The 16,032-nt window shown below is 37.2% G+C and overlaps 6 protein-coding genes across 6 annotated transcripts; 2 read left to right on the top strand and 4 right to left on the bottom strand.

Moving 5' to 3' along the window:
- Nucleotides 1-219: 219 nt before the first annotated feature.
- BESB_064290 (cytochrome b) lies at nucleotides 220-1,299 on the top strand (the record flags this gene model as incomplete). Its single annotated transcript, XM_029364824.1, has 1 exon — nucleotides 220-1,299. One exon carries the CDS (start codon nucleotides 220-222, stop codon nucleotides 1,297-1,299), a length of 1,080 nt encoding a protein of 359 aa, XP_029214899.1.
- Nucleotides 1,300-1,988: 689 nt separating this feature from the next.
- Nucleotides 1,989-2,575, bottom strand: BESB_064280 (uncharacterized protein; the record flags this gene model as incomplete). Its single annotated transcript, XM_029364823.1, has 2 exons — nucleotides 1,989-2,279; nucleotides 2,573-2,575. 2 exons carry the CDS (start codon nucleotides 2,573-2,575, stop codon nucleotides 1,989-1,991), a joined length of 294 nt encoding a protein of 97 aa, XP_029214898.1.
- Nucleotides 2,576-2,725: 150 nt separating this feature from the next.
- BESB_064270 (cytochrome b) lies at nucleotides 2,726-3,760 on the top strand (the record flags this gene model as incomplete). Its single annotated transcript, XM_029364822.1, has 2 exons — nucleotides 2,726-2,841; nucleotides 3,292-3,760. The coding sequence occupies 2 exons, from the start codon at nucleotides 2,726-2,728 to the stop codon at nucleotides 3,758-3,760; spliced, it is 585 nt and encodes a 194-aa protein (XP_029214897.1).
- A 1,879-nt stretch (nucleotides 3,761-5,639) lies between these two features.
- On the bottom strand, nucleotides 5,640-5,967 carry BESB_064260 (putative apocytochrome b; the record flags this gene model as incomplete). Its single annotated transcript, XM_029364821.1, has 2 exons — nucleotides 5,640-5,864; nucleotides 5,929-5,967. The coding sequence occupies 2 exons, from the start codon at nucleotides 5,965-5,967 to the stop codon at nucleotides 5,640-5,642; spliced, it is 264 nt and encodes an 87-aa protein (XP_029214896.1).
- An 85-nt stretch (nucleotides 5,968-6,052) lies between these two features.
- BESB_064250 (cytochrome c oxidase subunit iii subfamily protein) lies at nucleotides 6,053-6,466 on the bottom strand (the record flags this gene model as incomplete). The annotated part of the gene is made up of 1 exon (XM_029364820.1): nucleotides 6,053-6,466. One exon carries the CDS (start codon nucleotides 6,464-6,466, stop codon nucleotides 6,053-6,055), a length of 414 nt encoding a protein of 137 aa, XP_029214895.1.
- Nucleotides 6,467-15,006: 8,540 nt separating this feature from the next.
- Nucleotides 15,007-15,624, bottom strand: BESB_064240 (uncharacterized protein; the record flags this gene model as incomplete). Its single annotated transcript, XM_029364819.1, has 2 exons — nucleotides 15,007-15,174; nucleotides 15,565-15,624. The coding sequence occupies 2 exons, from the start codon at nucleotides 15,622-15,624 to the stop codon at nucleotides 15,007-15,009; spliced, it is 228 nt and encodes a 75-aa protein (XP_029214894.1).
- Between the last annotated feature and the right edge of the window lie 408 nt (nucleotides 15,625-16,032).

Below are 16,032 nucleotides of genomic sequence, written 5' to 3'. Positions count from 1 at the left end.
AAGCGCCAGGTAGTCCTGGACACTGAATCCATGAGCGTGAACATTGGATGTCACCATGGTTATAGTTACGGTACATATATAAAATCTACAGTACGATTTGAGATTTGTTACGTGACGAGCGGTGTGTTTAAGACTAGTTTACATGCGCTCATTTTAATATGTAGTTATTTAACGAAGTTCTATTGTGCTAGCATGGTTTCGAGAACACACCAAATTTCCATGAGTCTATTCCGGGCACACCTCGTCTTTTATCGGTGTGCTCTCAATCTAAATTCATCTTATAACTTTGGTTTCTTAGTTGCAATTACCTTTGTACTCCAAATAATTACAGGTATCACTTTAGCGTTCCGATATACTTCTGAAGCATCTTGTGCATTTGCTAGTGTTCAACATCTAGTTAGAGAGGTAGCAGCAGGATGGGAATTTAGGATGTTGTATGCAACAACTGCTTCTTTCGTCTTCTTGTGTATCTTAATACACATGTCTCGAGGTATGTATAACTCCAGCTATAGTTATTTAACTACTGCTTGGATGTCTGGTTTAGTTTTATATCTACTTACTATAGCCACTGCTTTCCTCGGTTATGTACTACCATGGGGACAGATGAGTTTCTGGGGTGCTACAGTCATTACTAATCTCCTTTCTCCAATACCATATTTAGTACCTTGGTTACTCGGTGGATACTATGTATCTGATGTAACATTAAAACGATTCTTTGTATTGCACTTTATATTACCTTTTGTAGGTTGCATTCTAATTGTATTACACATCTTCTATTTACATTTAAATGGTTCTAGTAACCCTGCAGGTATTGATTCCGCACTTAAAGTAGCCTTCTATCCTCATATGTTAATGACCGATGCTAAATGTCTATCCTATCTAATTGGTTTAATTTTCTTACAAACGGCTTTTGGTTTGATTGAATTATCGCACCCAGATAACTCCATACCAGTGAACCGGTTTGTAACTCCGCTTCATATCGTACCTGAATGGTACTTTTTAGCATATTATGCGGTGTTAAAAGTAATCCCATCCAAAACCGGTGGTTTGTTAGTATTTATGTCCTCTCTCATTAACTTAGCTCTTTTATCTGAAATTCGAGCTTTGAATACTCGAATGTTGATACGACAACATTTTATGACTCGAAATGTAGTCAGTGGATGGGTAATTATTTGGGTATACAGTATGATCTTCTTGATTATTATTGGTAGTGCTATTCCACAAGCGACTTATATCTTATATGGTAGATTAGCTACTATCGTATATCTTACTACCGGATTGGTTCTATGCTTATACTAAATCAATAGTTATAATGACTACAGCTTCCAAACAAACATGATTACCGTGATATTGAAATCCAACACTTTTAGCTGTCTTAAGCAGTCCAGTGGGGTGGTGGTGTACTGCAATCATAAAGAACTTGGTTGTCTGTATCTCATAACCGGAGTCATCTTCAGTATTCTATGAACTATAATGTCTTTGTTTATTCGATTTGAGTGAACACATAAGATCATCGAATTTAACGGTATGCTCCTGAAAGTAACGGTACAAGCTGTAAACAAAGACTTAAAACTGAGGAGTCAAGTAGGTACAAACCGTACAAGGATTAATTATGTCCATTCTGTGCATCTAAGTTGAGACTATCGGTTATATATTTTAGACGCTAACTTCCCGGCTAAACATCCCTTTTCTTTGAAAACACACTTCCCTTCTCGCCGTTAGCATGAATCTCAAAGTACCAGAAGCCATGTGATCTATATAGTATAACGGGACATTAGACCGAACCTGCGATAGATAAATATATCTTGGATGATTGTATATTAGCGCTAAATGTCAATCAAACATGCGAATTTTAGGTTTTCCATGAAATCTATTTGGAAGAAGAGGCTGATAGTACTACCGTAAGTACATAATATACAGTCCCAGCAGTAGCGGTTAAACTATAGAAGAGTCGAGTATTATCCATGCATACCAGGCGTAAAAAGCGTTCATCCAGTTACTAAACAGGTTGCCAGGCCAACAAGAATCCGATCCGTGTATTCCGTACAGACTAACATTAAGAAGGCGACTACCAAAGTGAATGTCATGATATTCGTACAGCTTGTATACAAATGTTGGTTTTTCAAATATACGCTGGATACCACTATACTTAATGCACTTAACATGATGGTCATGAAAAGCACAAGAGAACTTGGATCCGGTAAACAAAGACCTTCAAGATCTAAACCAGTAGTCCAACTCGTAGTATATACTCCCAGAAAAAGGTAGTTTATATCAACCTAGGAATCCCATTTTAGTAAGTGTAACATGGAGTCTAGCTTCAGTTGTTATCTGATTGGTATTGCATGCCTGGTGACTTAGAATATGATTCTTATTAATGGGAGCACAGTTCCCTGGGTATCCAATCCAGTGCTCTGCCTTGGGCATTGAAACTAACCCACAGTTCAACCCTGTATTATAAAATCCAGTAGACTCATGTCCTTGTCGTTTATATAAATCTATTAATGCTTGTCAAGTTCCTTGTATCTAGTGTTGATGTACAACAGACGCTCTCCTTGTTCCACTACCTAACCATAATCTATTGTTCCAGATATTAAGGAATGTACGCTTCATATAACTACACAACGTTATGCCAAGAAGGATACCAGATTACCCTGATTATCTTTGTTATATTAATACATGGTGTTCAATTGGTTCTATATCCACAATAGTTATCATCTTAACTATGCTCTGCATTAAGTATAGTGGTATCCAGCGTATATTTGAAAAACCAACATTTGTATACAAGCTGTACGAATATCATGACATTCACTTTGGTAGTCGCCTTCTTAATGTTAGTCTGTACGGAATACTTAGGACTATCTCTTTATATTAATGATAATGCATTTGGTAATGGACTTTTCATCTTAACTGGTATACATTTTAGCCATGTTATTGTTGGAGCTATCCTTGTATTCTTCACTCAAAGTATCTATAGTTCTTTAGTTACTTACATGCCTACAAGCTCTATAATGCTAAGCAAATCTAAAGGTATGTTATGCAAGATCTTTACAGAACCATTCACTATTTTATATCTACACTTTGTAGAAACCATGTGGATATTAATCCACATTACATTCTATCTCTAAATCATATAACGGTCGTAAGGTACGCCGGGGATAACAGGTCAGATAATATTGGGAGTTCTAATCCTCGGATTGTATCAGCACCTCCATGTCGGCTCATTACTCCCTTGTTATTGAACAAGATTCAGTTAGGAACGCTAGTTCACCGTCAGATGTAATACGTGAGCTGGGTTAAGAACGTCTGGAGACAGTTTGTTCCCTATCTACCATATTATCTAATTGGTTTAATTTTCTTACAAACGGCTTTTGGTTTGATTGAATTATCGCACCCAGATAACTCCATACCAGTGAACCGGTTTGTAACTCCGCTTCATATCGTACCTGAATGGTACTTTTTAGCATATTATGCGGTGTTAAAAGTAATCCCATCCAAAACCGGTGGTTTGTTAGTATTTATGTCCTCTCTCATTAACTTAGCTCTTTTATCTGAAATTCGAGCTTTGAATACTCGAATGTTGATACGACAACATTTTATGACTCGAAATGTAGTCAGTGGATGGGTAATTATTTGGGTATACAGTATGATCTTCTTGATTATTATTGGTAGTGCTATTCCACAAGCGACTTATATCTTATATGGTAGATTAGCTACTATCGTATATCTTACTACCGGATTGGTTCTATGCTTATACTAAATCAATAGTTATAATGACTACAGCTTCCAAGCAAACATGATTACCGTGATATTGAAATCCAACACTTTTAGCTGTCTTAAGCAGTCCAGTGGGGTGGTGGTGTACTGCAATCATAAAGAACTTGGTTGTCTGTATCTCATAACCGGAGTCATCTTCAGTATTCTAGGAACTATAATGTCTTTGTTTATTCGATTTGAGTGAACACATAAGATCATCGAATTTAACGGTATGCTCCTGAAAGTAACGGTACAAGCTGTAAACAAAGGACTCCTTAACTTAAACTGAGGAGTCAAGTAGGTACAAACCGTACAAGGATTAATTATGTCCATCTGTGCATCTAAGTTGAGACTATCGGTTATATATTTTAGACGCTAACTTCCCGGCTAAACTTTGACTTATTAAACCAGCCTGGGATCATAAAAGTACTATGTATGGTAAGATTGAGCGTGGACTATCGAATGAAACAATGTGCTCCAACGCTAGTCTAAGTCTCTAACATACCTTTTACCTACAACTGTACGGAACGTAACAAACCTCCAGGCAAAGAACTTGGTATTCTGTTCTAATTCCCCGTGGTAAACACAGTCAACGAATGGCGGAAGGAGCATTCATATGTTATGCAGTGTCTTAGGAGAGATACTCTAGATTTAGCATTCATCTACAGCTACGGTAACTGTTGTGTTTAAATAGCGGTTAACCTTTCCTTTTCCTTACGTACTCAGGGCATGCAATACCAATCAGATAACAACTGAAGCTAGACTCCATGTTACACTTACTAAAATGGGATTCCTAGGTTGATATAAACTACCTTTTTCTGGGGAGTATATACTACGAGTTGGACTACTGGTTTAGATCTTGAAGGTCTTTGTTTACCGGATCCAAGTTCTCTTGTGCTTTTCATGACCATCATGTTAAGTGCATTAAGTATAGTGGTATCCAGCGTATATTTGAAAAACCAACATTTGTATACAAGCTGTACGAATATCATGACATTCACTTTGGTAGTCGCCTTCTTAATGTTAGTCTGTACGGAATACACGGATCGGATTCTTGTTGGCCTGGCACCTGTTTAGTAACTGGATGAACGCTTTTTACGCCTGGTATGCATGGATAATACTCGACTCTTCTATAGTTTAACCGCTACTGCTGGGACTGTATATTATGTACTTACGGTAGTACTATCAAGCCTCTTCTTCCAAATAGATTTCATGGAAAACCTAAAATTCGCATGTTTGATTGACATTTAGCCGCTAATATACAATCATCCAAGATATATTTATCTATCGCAGGTTCGGTCTAATGTCCCGTTATACTATATAGATCACATGGCTTCTGGTACTTTGAGATCATGCTAACGGCGAGAAGGGAAGTGTGTTTCAAAGAAAAGGGATGTTTAGCCGGGAAGTTAGCGTCTAAAATATATAACCGATAGTCTCAACTTAGATGCACAGATGGACATAATTAATCCTTGTACGGTTTGTACCTACTTGACTCCTCAGTTTAAGCAGAACTGTAGTTTCTCGGGACTAAAGTCAGCATAATCAATAAAAAGGTTTGTTCAGCCACTGGTTCACCATCAACTACCTTGTTTCGACTTCGTACCGACTGTGTTATTGTAGCACATATCAATCCCTTAAATAGGGATATTATTCCCAAACAACCGGATCGTGTTGGCTAGGTGAACTAATCACGTTTCATAAATACAATCAGTGAAAGCTCTTTTGATTTCCATGAACGGAGTTACATATTAGATTCTCTTCGCTCCCATGGTATTTAGTAAGTTAACATTGAAACGTATCCAGTGTAAAGTTTGAACGTAATCCAGCTTTACCTTCTATGTTGTTATGTTAACCAAATAAGTTTCATCGTTGTTGATATTTCATTGACATGTTGATAACATAAATACTAACAAACCACCGGTTTTGGATGGGATTACTTTTAACACCGCATAATATGCTAAAAAGTACCATTCAGGTACGATATGAAGCGGAGTTACAAACCGGTTCACTGGTATGGAGTTATCTGGGTGCGATAATTCAATCAAACCAAAAGCCGTTTGTAAGAAAATTAAACCAATTAGATAATATGGTAGATAGGGAACAAACTGTCTCCAGACGTTCTTAACCCAGCTCACGTATTACATCTGACGGTGAACTAGCGTTCCTAACTGAATCTTGTTCAATAACAAGGGAGTAATGAGCCGACATGGAGGTGCTGATACAATCCGAGGATTAGAACTCCCAATATTATCTGACCTGTTATCCCCGGCGTACCTTACGACCGTTATATGATTTAGAGATAGAATGTAATGTGGATTAATATCCACATGGTTTCTACAAAGTGTAGATATAAAATAGTGAATGGTTCTGTAAAGATCTTGCATAACATACCTTTAGATTTGCTTAGCATTATAGAGCTTGTAGGCATGTAAGTAACTAAAGAACTATAGATACTTTGAGTGAAGAATACAAGGATAGCTCCAACAATAACATGGCTAAAATGTATACCAGTTAAGATGAAAAGTCCATTACCAAATGCATTATCATTAATATAAAGAGATAGTCCTAAGTATTCCGTACAGACTAACATTAAGAAGGCGACTACCAAAGTGAATGTCATGATATTCGTACAGCTTGTATACAAATGTTGGTTTTTCAAATATACGCTGGATACCACTATACTTAATGCACTTAACATGATGGTCATGAAAAGCACAAGAGAACTTGGATCCGGTAAACAAAGACCTTCAAGATCTAAACCAGTAGTCCAACTCGTAGTATATACTCCCCAGAAAAAGGTAGTTTATATCAACCTAGGAATCCCATTTTAGTAAGTGTAACATGGAGTCTAGCTTCAGTTGTTATCTGATTGGTATTGCATGCCTGGTGACTTAGAATATGATTCTTATTAATGGGAGCACAGTTCCCTGGGTATCCAATCCAGTGCTCTGCCTTGGGCATTGAAACTAACCCACAGTTCAACCCTGTATTATAAAATCCAGTAGACTCATGTCCTTGTCGTTTATATAAATCTATTAATGCTTGTCAAGTTCCTTGTATCTAGTTAGCTCACTGCGTACTTAGGATCAGACCAAAAGAGTTCACTAATGGTACTAGAAAATAGGAGATCGCGTTAGTTCTTGGAAAACGACTTCCGAACCACCAATATATATTGGTACAAAGAAGTTACCATATCCTCCGTACAAAGCAGGCATTAAGAACATAAAGATCATAGCTAGGCCATGTATCGTTATTATCACATTATAAGTAGCTATCGTCTCTGTACAAATGATCCGCGATCCAGAACTGTATAACTCAAATCGAATAAACAAAGACATTATAGTTCCTAGAATACTGAAGATGACTCCGGTTATGAGATACAGACAACCAAGTTCTTTATGATTGCAGTACACCACCACCCCACTGGACTGCTTAAGACAGCTAAAAGTGTTGGATTTCAATATCACGGTAATCATGTTTGCTTGGAAGCTGTAGTCATTATAACTATTGATTTAGTATAAGCATAGAACCAATCCGGTAGTAAGATATACGATAGTAGCTAATCTACCATATAAGATATAAGTCGCTTGTGGAATAGCACTACCAATAATAATCAAGAAGATCATACTGTATACCCAAATAATTACCCATCCACTGACTACATTTCGAGTCATAAAATGTTGTCGTATCAACATTCGAGTATTCAAAGCTCGAATTTCAGATAAAAGAGCTAAGTTAATGAGAGAGGACATAAATACTAACAAACCACCGGTTTTGGATGGGATTACTTTTAACACCGCATAATATGCTAAAAAGTACCATTCAGGTACGATATGAAGCGGAGTTACAAACCGGTTCACTGGTATGGAGTTATCTGGGTGCGATAATTCAATCAAACCAAAAGCCGTTTGTAAGAAAATTAAACCAATTAGATAGGATAGACATTTAGCATCGGTCATTAACATATGAGGATAGAAGGCTACTTTAAGTGCGGAAATCAATACCTGCAGGGTTACTAGAACCATTTAAATGTAAATAGAAGATGTGTAATACAATTAGAATGCAACCTACAAAAAGGTAATATAAAGTGCAATACAAAGAATCGTTTTAATGTTACATCAGATACATAGTATCCACCGAGTAACCAAGGTACTAAATATGGTATTGGAGAAAGGAGATTAGTAATGACTGTAGCACCCAGAAACTCATCTGTCCCATGGTAGTACATAACCGAGGAAAGCAGTGGCTATAGTAAGTAGATATAAAACTAAACCAGACATCCAAGCAGTAGTTAAATAACTATAGCTGGAGTTATACATACCTCGAGACATGTGTATTAAGATACACAAGAAGACGAAAAGAAGCAGTTGTTGCATGCAACATCCTAAATTCCCATCCTGCTGCTACCTCTCTAACTAGATGTTGAACACTAGCAAATGCACAAGATGCTTCAGAAGTATATCGGAACGCTAAAGTGATACCTGTAATTATTTGGAGTACAAAGGTAATTGCAACTAAGAAACCAAAGTTATAAGATGAATTTAGATTGAGAGCACACCGATAAAAGACGAGGTGTGCCCGGAATAGACTCATGGAAATTTGGTGTGTTCTCGAAACCATGCTAGCACAAATAGAACTTCGTTAAATAACTACATATTAAAATGAGCGCATGTAAACTAGTCTTAAACACACCGCTCGTCACGTAACAAATCTCAAATCGTACTGTAGATTTTATATATGTACCGTAACTATAACCATGGTGACATCCAATGTTCACGCTCAATCTTACCATACATAGTACTTTTATGATCCCAGGCTGGTTTAATAAGTCAAAGTTTAGCCGGGAAGTTAGCGTCTAAAATATATAACCGATAGTCTCAACTTAGATGCACAGATGGACATAATTAATCCTTGTACGGTTTGTACCTACTTGACTCCTCAGTTTAAGTTAAGGAGTCCTTTGTTTACAGCTTGTACCGTTACTTTCAGGAGCATACCGTTAAATTCGATGATCTTATGTGTTCACTCAAATCGAATAAACAAAGACATTATAGTTCCTAGAATACTGAAGATGACTCCGGTTATGAGATACAGACAACCAAGTTCTTTATGATTGCAGTACACCACCACCCCACTGGACTGCTTAAGACAGCTAAAAGTGTTGGATTTCAATATCACGGTAATCATGTTTGCTTGGAAGCTGTAGTCATTATAACTATTGATTTAGTATAAGCATAGAACCAATCCGGTAGTAAGATATACGATAGTAGCTAATCTACCATATAAGATATAAGTCGCTTGTGGAATAGCACTACCAATAATAATCAAGAAGATCATACTGTATACCCAAATAATTACCCATCCACTGACTACATTTCGAGTCATAAAATGTTGTCGTATCAACATTCGAGTATTCAAAGCTCGAATTTCAGATAAAAGAGCTAAGTTAAATGAGAGAGGACATAAATACTAACAAAACCACCGGTTTTGGATGGGATTACTTTTAACACCGCATAATATGCTAAAAAGTACCATTCAGGTACGATATGAACGGAGTTACAAACCGGTTCACTGGTATGGAGTTATCTGGGTGCGATAATTCGAACATAGCATGTGATGTTATGACATAGGAAGATCTACACGCCTTAATTGGTACTGCATTGATATAATCTATCGTACAAGCACTCAGCTAGTTATTGAAACACTCACCGAGCCTTTTTCTAACCTCAATGTTTGTGATAGAACCATAACACAATGATCTTTACACAGTTCAACAACCCTGTATTATTAAATCCAGTTAGACTCAGTCCTTGTCGTTTATTAAACATTAATGTTGATAGATAAGTATATCCTTGTATCTAGTGTTGATGTACAACAGGACGCTCTCTTAAATGTTCACTACCTAACCATAATACTATTTTACGCAGATATTAAGGAAATGTACGGTTCAATAGTAACTAACATCGTATGCCAAGAAGATGGATACCAGATTACTTGATTATCTTTTGTTATATTACATACATGGATGTTTCAATTGGTTTATTCAAATAGTTATATCTTAAACTATTCTGTAATGCACTTAACATGATGGCATAAAAGCACAAGAGAACTTGGATCCGGTAAACAAAGACCTTCAAGATCTAAACCAGTAGTCCAACTCGTAGTATATACTCCCCAGAAAAAGCTGATAAATAATCCTGTCTCAGAGATGATAACTCCAAGTACGATGCTATGATTAGACTAGCATCTGAGTAGTAGTTTTCTCTCGCTGTTAAGATGAGTGAGAACAAGAATCCATATATTACGCCTAGAACATAACCGATGTGGAATAATCTTAATGTAGTAGGATATTGAAATCCAACACTTTTAGCTGTCTTAAGCAGTCCAGTGGGGTGGTGGTGTACTGCAATCATAAAGAACTTGGTTGTCTGTATCTCATAACCGGAGTCATCTTCAGTATTCTAGGAACTATAATGTCTTTGTTTATTCGATTTGAGTGAACACATAAGATCATCGAATTTAACGGTATGCTCCTGAAAGTAACGGTACAAGCTGTAAAACAAAGGACTCCTTAACTTAAACTGAGGAGTCAAGTAGGTACAAAACCGTACAAGGATTAATTATGTCCATCTGTGCATCTAAGTTGAGACTATCGGTTATATATTTTAGACGCTAACTTCCCGGCTAAACTTTGACTTATTAAACCAGCCTGGGATCATAAAAGTACTATGTATGGTAAGATTGAGCGTGAACATTGGATGTCACCATGGTTATAGTTACGGTACATATATAAAATCTACAGTACGATTTGAGATTTGTTACGTGACGAGCGGTGTGTTTAAGACTAGTTTACATGCGCTCATTTTAATATGTAGTTATTTAACGAAGTTCTATTGTGCTAGCATGGTTTCGAGAACACACCAAATTTCCATGAGTCTATTCCGGGCACACCTCGTCTTTTATCGGTGTGCTCTCAATCTAAATTCATCTTATAACTTTGGTTTCTTAGTTGCAATTACCTTTGTACTCCAAATAATTACAGGTATCACTTTAGCGTTCCGATATACTTCTGAAGCATCTTGTGCATTTGCTAGTGTTCAACATCTAGTTAGAGAGGTAGCAGCAGGATGGGAATTTAGGATGTTGCATGCAACAACTGCTTCTTTCGTCTTCTTGTGTATCTTAATACACATGTCTCGAGGTATGTATAACTCCAGCTATAGTTATTTAACTACTGCTTGGATGTCTGGTTTAGTTTTTATATCTACTTACTATAGCCACTGCTTTCCTCGGTTATGTACTACCATGGGGACAGATGAGTTTCTGGGGTGCTACAGTCATTACTAATCTCCTTTCTCCAATACCATATTTAGTACCTTGGTTACTCGGTGGATACTATGTATCTGATGTAACATTAAAACGATTCTTTGTATTGCACTTTATATTACCTTTTGTAGGTTGCATTCTAATTGTATTACACATCTTCTATTTACATTTAAATGGTTCTAGTAACCCTGCAGGTATTGATTCCGCACTTAAAGTAGCCTTCTATCCTCATATGTTAATGACCGATGCTAAATGTCTATCCTATCTAATTGGTTTAATTTTCTTACAAACGGCTTTTTGTTTGATTGAATTATCGCACCCAGATAACTCCATACCAGTGAACCGGTTTGTAACTCCGCTTCATATCGTACCTGAATGGTACTTTTTAGCATATTATGCGGTGTTAAAAGTAATCCCATCCAAAACCGGTGGTTTGTTAGTATTTATGTCCTCTCTCATTAACTTAGCTCTTTTATCTGAAATTCGAGCTTTGAATACTCGAATGTTGATACGACAACATTTTATGACTCGAAATGTAGTCAGTGGATGGGTAATTATTTGGGTATACAGTATGATCTTCTTGATTATTATTGGTAGTGCTATTCCACAAGCGACTTATATCTTATATGGTAGATTAGCTACTATCGTATATCTTACTACCGGATTGGTTCTATGCTTATACTAAATCAATAGTTATAATGACTACAGCTTCCAAGCAAACATGATTACCGTGATATTGAAATCCAACACTTTTAGCTGTCTTAAGCAGTCCAGTGGGGTGGTGGTGTACTGCAATCATAAAGAACTTGGTTGTCTGTATCTCATAACCGGAGTCATCTTCAGTATTCTAGGAACTATAATGTCTTTGTGTTTATTCGATTTGAGTGAACACATAAGATCATCGAATTTAACGGTATGCTCCTGAAAGTAACGGTACAAGCTGTAAACAAAGGACTCCTTAACTTAAACTGAGGAGTCAAGTAGGTACAAACCGTACAAGGATTAATTATGTCCATCTGTGCATCTAAGTTGAGACTATCGGTTATATATTTTAGACGCTAACTTCCCGGCTAAACATCCCTTTTCTTTGAAACACACTTCCCTTCTCGCCGTTAGCATGATCTCAAAGTACCAGAAGCCATGTGATCTATATAGTATAACGGGACATTAGACCGAACCTGCGATAGATAAATATATCTTGGATGATTGTATATTAGCGGCTAAATGTCAATCAAACATGCGAATTTTAGGTTTTCCATGAAATCTATTTGGAAGAAGAGGCTTGATAGTACTACCGTAAGTACATAATATACAGTCCCAGCAGTAGCGGTTAAACTATAGAAGAGTCGAGTATTATCCATGCATACCAGGCGTAAAAAGCGTTCATCCAGTTACTAAACAGGTGCCAGGCCAACAAGAATCCGATCCGTGTATTCCGTACAGACTAACATTAAGAAGGCGACTACCAAAGTGAATGTCATGATATTCGTACAGCTTGTATACAAATGTTGGTTTTTCAAATATACGCTGGATACCACTATACTTAATGCACTTAACATGATGGTCATGAAAAGCACAAGAGAACTTGGATCCGGTAAACAAAGACCTTCAAGATCTAAACCAGTAGTCCAACTCGTAGTATATACTCCCCAGAAAAAGGTAGTTTATATCAACCTAGGAATCCCATTTTAGTAAGTGTAACATGGAGTCTAGCTTCAGTTGTTATCTGATTGGTATTGCATGCCCTGAGTACGTAAGGAAAAGGAAAGGTTAACCGCTATTTAAACACAACAGTTACCGTAGCTGTAGATGAATGCTAAATCTAGAGTATCTCTCCTAAGACACTGCATAACATATGAATGCTCCTTCCGCCATTCGTTGACTGTGTTTACCACGGGAATTAGAACAGAATACCAAGTTCTTTGCCTGGAGGTTTGTTACGTTCCGTACAGTTGTAGGTAAAAGGTATGTTAGAGACTTAGACTAGCGTTGGAGCACATTGTTTCATTCGATAGTCACGCTCAATCTTACCATACATAGTACTTTTATGATCCCAGGCTGGTTTAATAAGTCAAAGTTTAGCCGGGAAGTTAGCGTCTAAAATATATAACCGATAGTCTCAACTTAGATGCACAGATGGACATAATTAATCCTTGTACGGTTTGTACCTACTTGACTCCTCAGTTTAAGTTAAGGAGTCCTTTGTTTACAGCTTGTACCGTTACTTTCAGGAGCATACCGTTAAATTCGATGATCTTATGTGTTCACTCAAATCGAATAAACAAAGACATTATAGTTCCTAGAATACTGAAGATGACTCCGGTTATGAGATACAGACAACCAAGTTCTTTATGATTGCAGTACACCACCACCCCACTGGACTGCTTAAGACAGCTAAAAGTGTTGGATTTCAATATCCTACTACATTAAGATTATTCCACATCGGTTACTGTTTCTAGGCGTAATATATGGATTCTTGTTCTCACTCATCTTAACAGCGAAGAGAAAACTATACTCAGATGCTAGTCTAATCAGTAGCATCTACTTGGAGTTATCATCTCTGAGACAGGATTATTTATCAGCTTTTCTGGGGAGTATATACTACGAGTTGGACTACTGGTTTAGATCTTGAAGGTCTTTGTTACCGGATCCAAGTTCTCTTGTGCTTTTCATGACCATCATGTTAAGTGCATTAGCAGAGCATAGTTAAGATGATAACTATTGTGGATATAGAACCAATTGAACACCATGTATTAATATAACAAAGATAATCAGGGTAATCTGGTATCCTTCTTGGCATAACGTTGTGTAGTTATATGAAGCGTACATTCCTTAATATCTGGAACAATAGATTATGGTTAGGTAGTGGAACAAGGAGAGCGTCTGTTGTACATCAACACTAGATACTGCTAATACCACTGTAGAGGTATAGTATATAATCCCTGCCCGGTGCAGTAAAATGTAAACGGCGGCTGTATTATGACGGTCCAAAGGTAGGTAAATCCTTGTCGGGTAATTATCGTCGTGCGTGAAAGTTGGTCCGACTCTTCACATGTCGTTTATCTAAAACTTTCTTAAATAGAATTATCTTTGAATATGAGGATCCAGATGGCCCGACGGTTAGACCCTGAGCACCTTTACATCCCTTAAATCATATACAGGATCAAATCTTCCTTGAGCGACTCGACAGGCACTAGAGATAGCGTGAAAGCTCTTTTGATTTCCATGAACGGAGTTACATATTAGATTCTCTTCGCTCCCATGGTATTTAGTAAGTTAACATTGAAACGTATCCAGTGTAAAGTTTGAACGTAATCCAGCTTTACCTTCTATGTTGTTATGTTAACCAAATAAGTTTCATCGTTGTTGATATTTCATTGACATGTTGATAACATAAATACTAACAAACCACCGGTTTTGGATGGGATTACTTTTTAACACCGCATAATATGCTAAAAAGTACCATCAGGTACGATATGAAGCGGAGTTACAAACCGGTTCACTGGTATGGAGTTATCTGGGTGCGATAATTCGACATAGCTGTGATGTTAAGGAGCATAGGAGATGCTACACGCCTTAATTGGTACTGCATTGATATAATTATCGTACAAGCACTCAGCTAGTTATTGAACACACTTCCCTTCTCGCCGTTAGCATGATCTCAAAAGTACCAGAAGCCATGTGATCTATATAGTATAACGGACATTAGACCGAACCTGCGATAGATAAATATATCTTGGATGATTGTATATTAGCGGCTAAATGTCAATCAAACATGCGAATTTTAGGTTTTCCATGAAATCTATTTGGAAGAAGAGGCTTGATAGTACTACCGTAAGTACATAATATACAGTCCCAGCAGTAGCGGTTAAACTATAGAAGAGTCGAGTATTATCCATGCATACCAGGCGTAAAAAGCGTTCATCCAGTTACTAAACAGGTGCCAGGCCAACAAGAATCCGATCCGTGTATTCCGTACAGACTAACATTAAGAAGGCGACTACCAAAGTGAATGTCATGATATTCGTACAGCTTGTATACAAATGTTGGTTTTTCAAATATACGCTGGATACCACTATACTTAATGCACTTAACATGATGGTCATGAAAAGCACAAGAGAACTTGGATCCGGTAAACAAAGACCTTCAAGATCTAAACCAGTAGTCCAACTCGTAGTATATACTCCCCAGAAAAAGGTAGTTTATATCAACCTAGGAATCCCATTTTAGTAAGTGTAACATGGAGTCTAGCTTCAGTTGTTATCTGATTGGTATTGCATGCCCTGAGTACGTAAGGAAAAGGAAAGGTTAACCGCTATTAAACACAACAGTTACCGTAGCTGTAGATGAATGCTAAATCTAGAGTATCTCTCCTAAGACACTGCATAACATATGAATGCTCCTTCCGCCATTCGTTGACTGTGTTTACCACGGGGAATTAGAACAGAATACCAAGTTCTTTATGATTGCAGTACACACCACCCCACTGGACTGCTTAAGACAGCTAAAAGTGTTGGATTTCAATATCACGGTAATCATGTTTGCTTGGAAGCTGTAGTCATTATAACTATTGATTTAGTATAAGCATAGAACCAATCCGGTAGTAAGATATACGATAGTAGCTAATCTACCATATAAGATATAAGTCGCTTGTGGAATAGCACTACCAATAATAATCAAGAAGATCATACTGTATACCCAAATAATTACAGGTATCACTTTAGCGTTCCGATATACTTCTGAAGCATCTTGTGCATTTGCTAGTGTTCAACATCTAGTTAGAGAGGTAGCAGCAGGATGGAATTTAGGATGTTGCATGCAACAACTGCTTCTTTCGTCTTCTTGTGTATCTTAATACACATGTCTCGAGGTATGTATAACTCCAGCTATAGTTATTTAACTACTGCTTGGATGTCTGGTTTAGTTTTATATCTACTTACTATAGCC

Source organism: Besnoitia besnoiti, assembly GCF_002563875.1.
Source record: "Besnoitia besnoiti strain Bb-Ger1 chromosome Unknown contig00056, whole genome shotgun sequence".
Classification (NCBI taxonomy): Eukaryota; Apicomplexa; class Conoidasida; order Eucoccidiorida; family Sarcocystidae; genus Besnoitia; species Besnoitia besnoiti.
The sequence above is the reverse complement of the archived record's forward strand: the minus strand, read 5'-3'. Positions and strand labels throughout refer to the sequence as shown.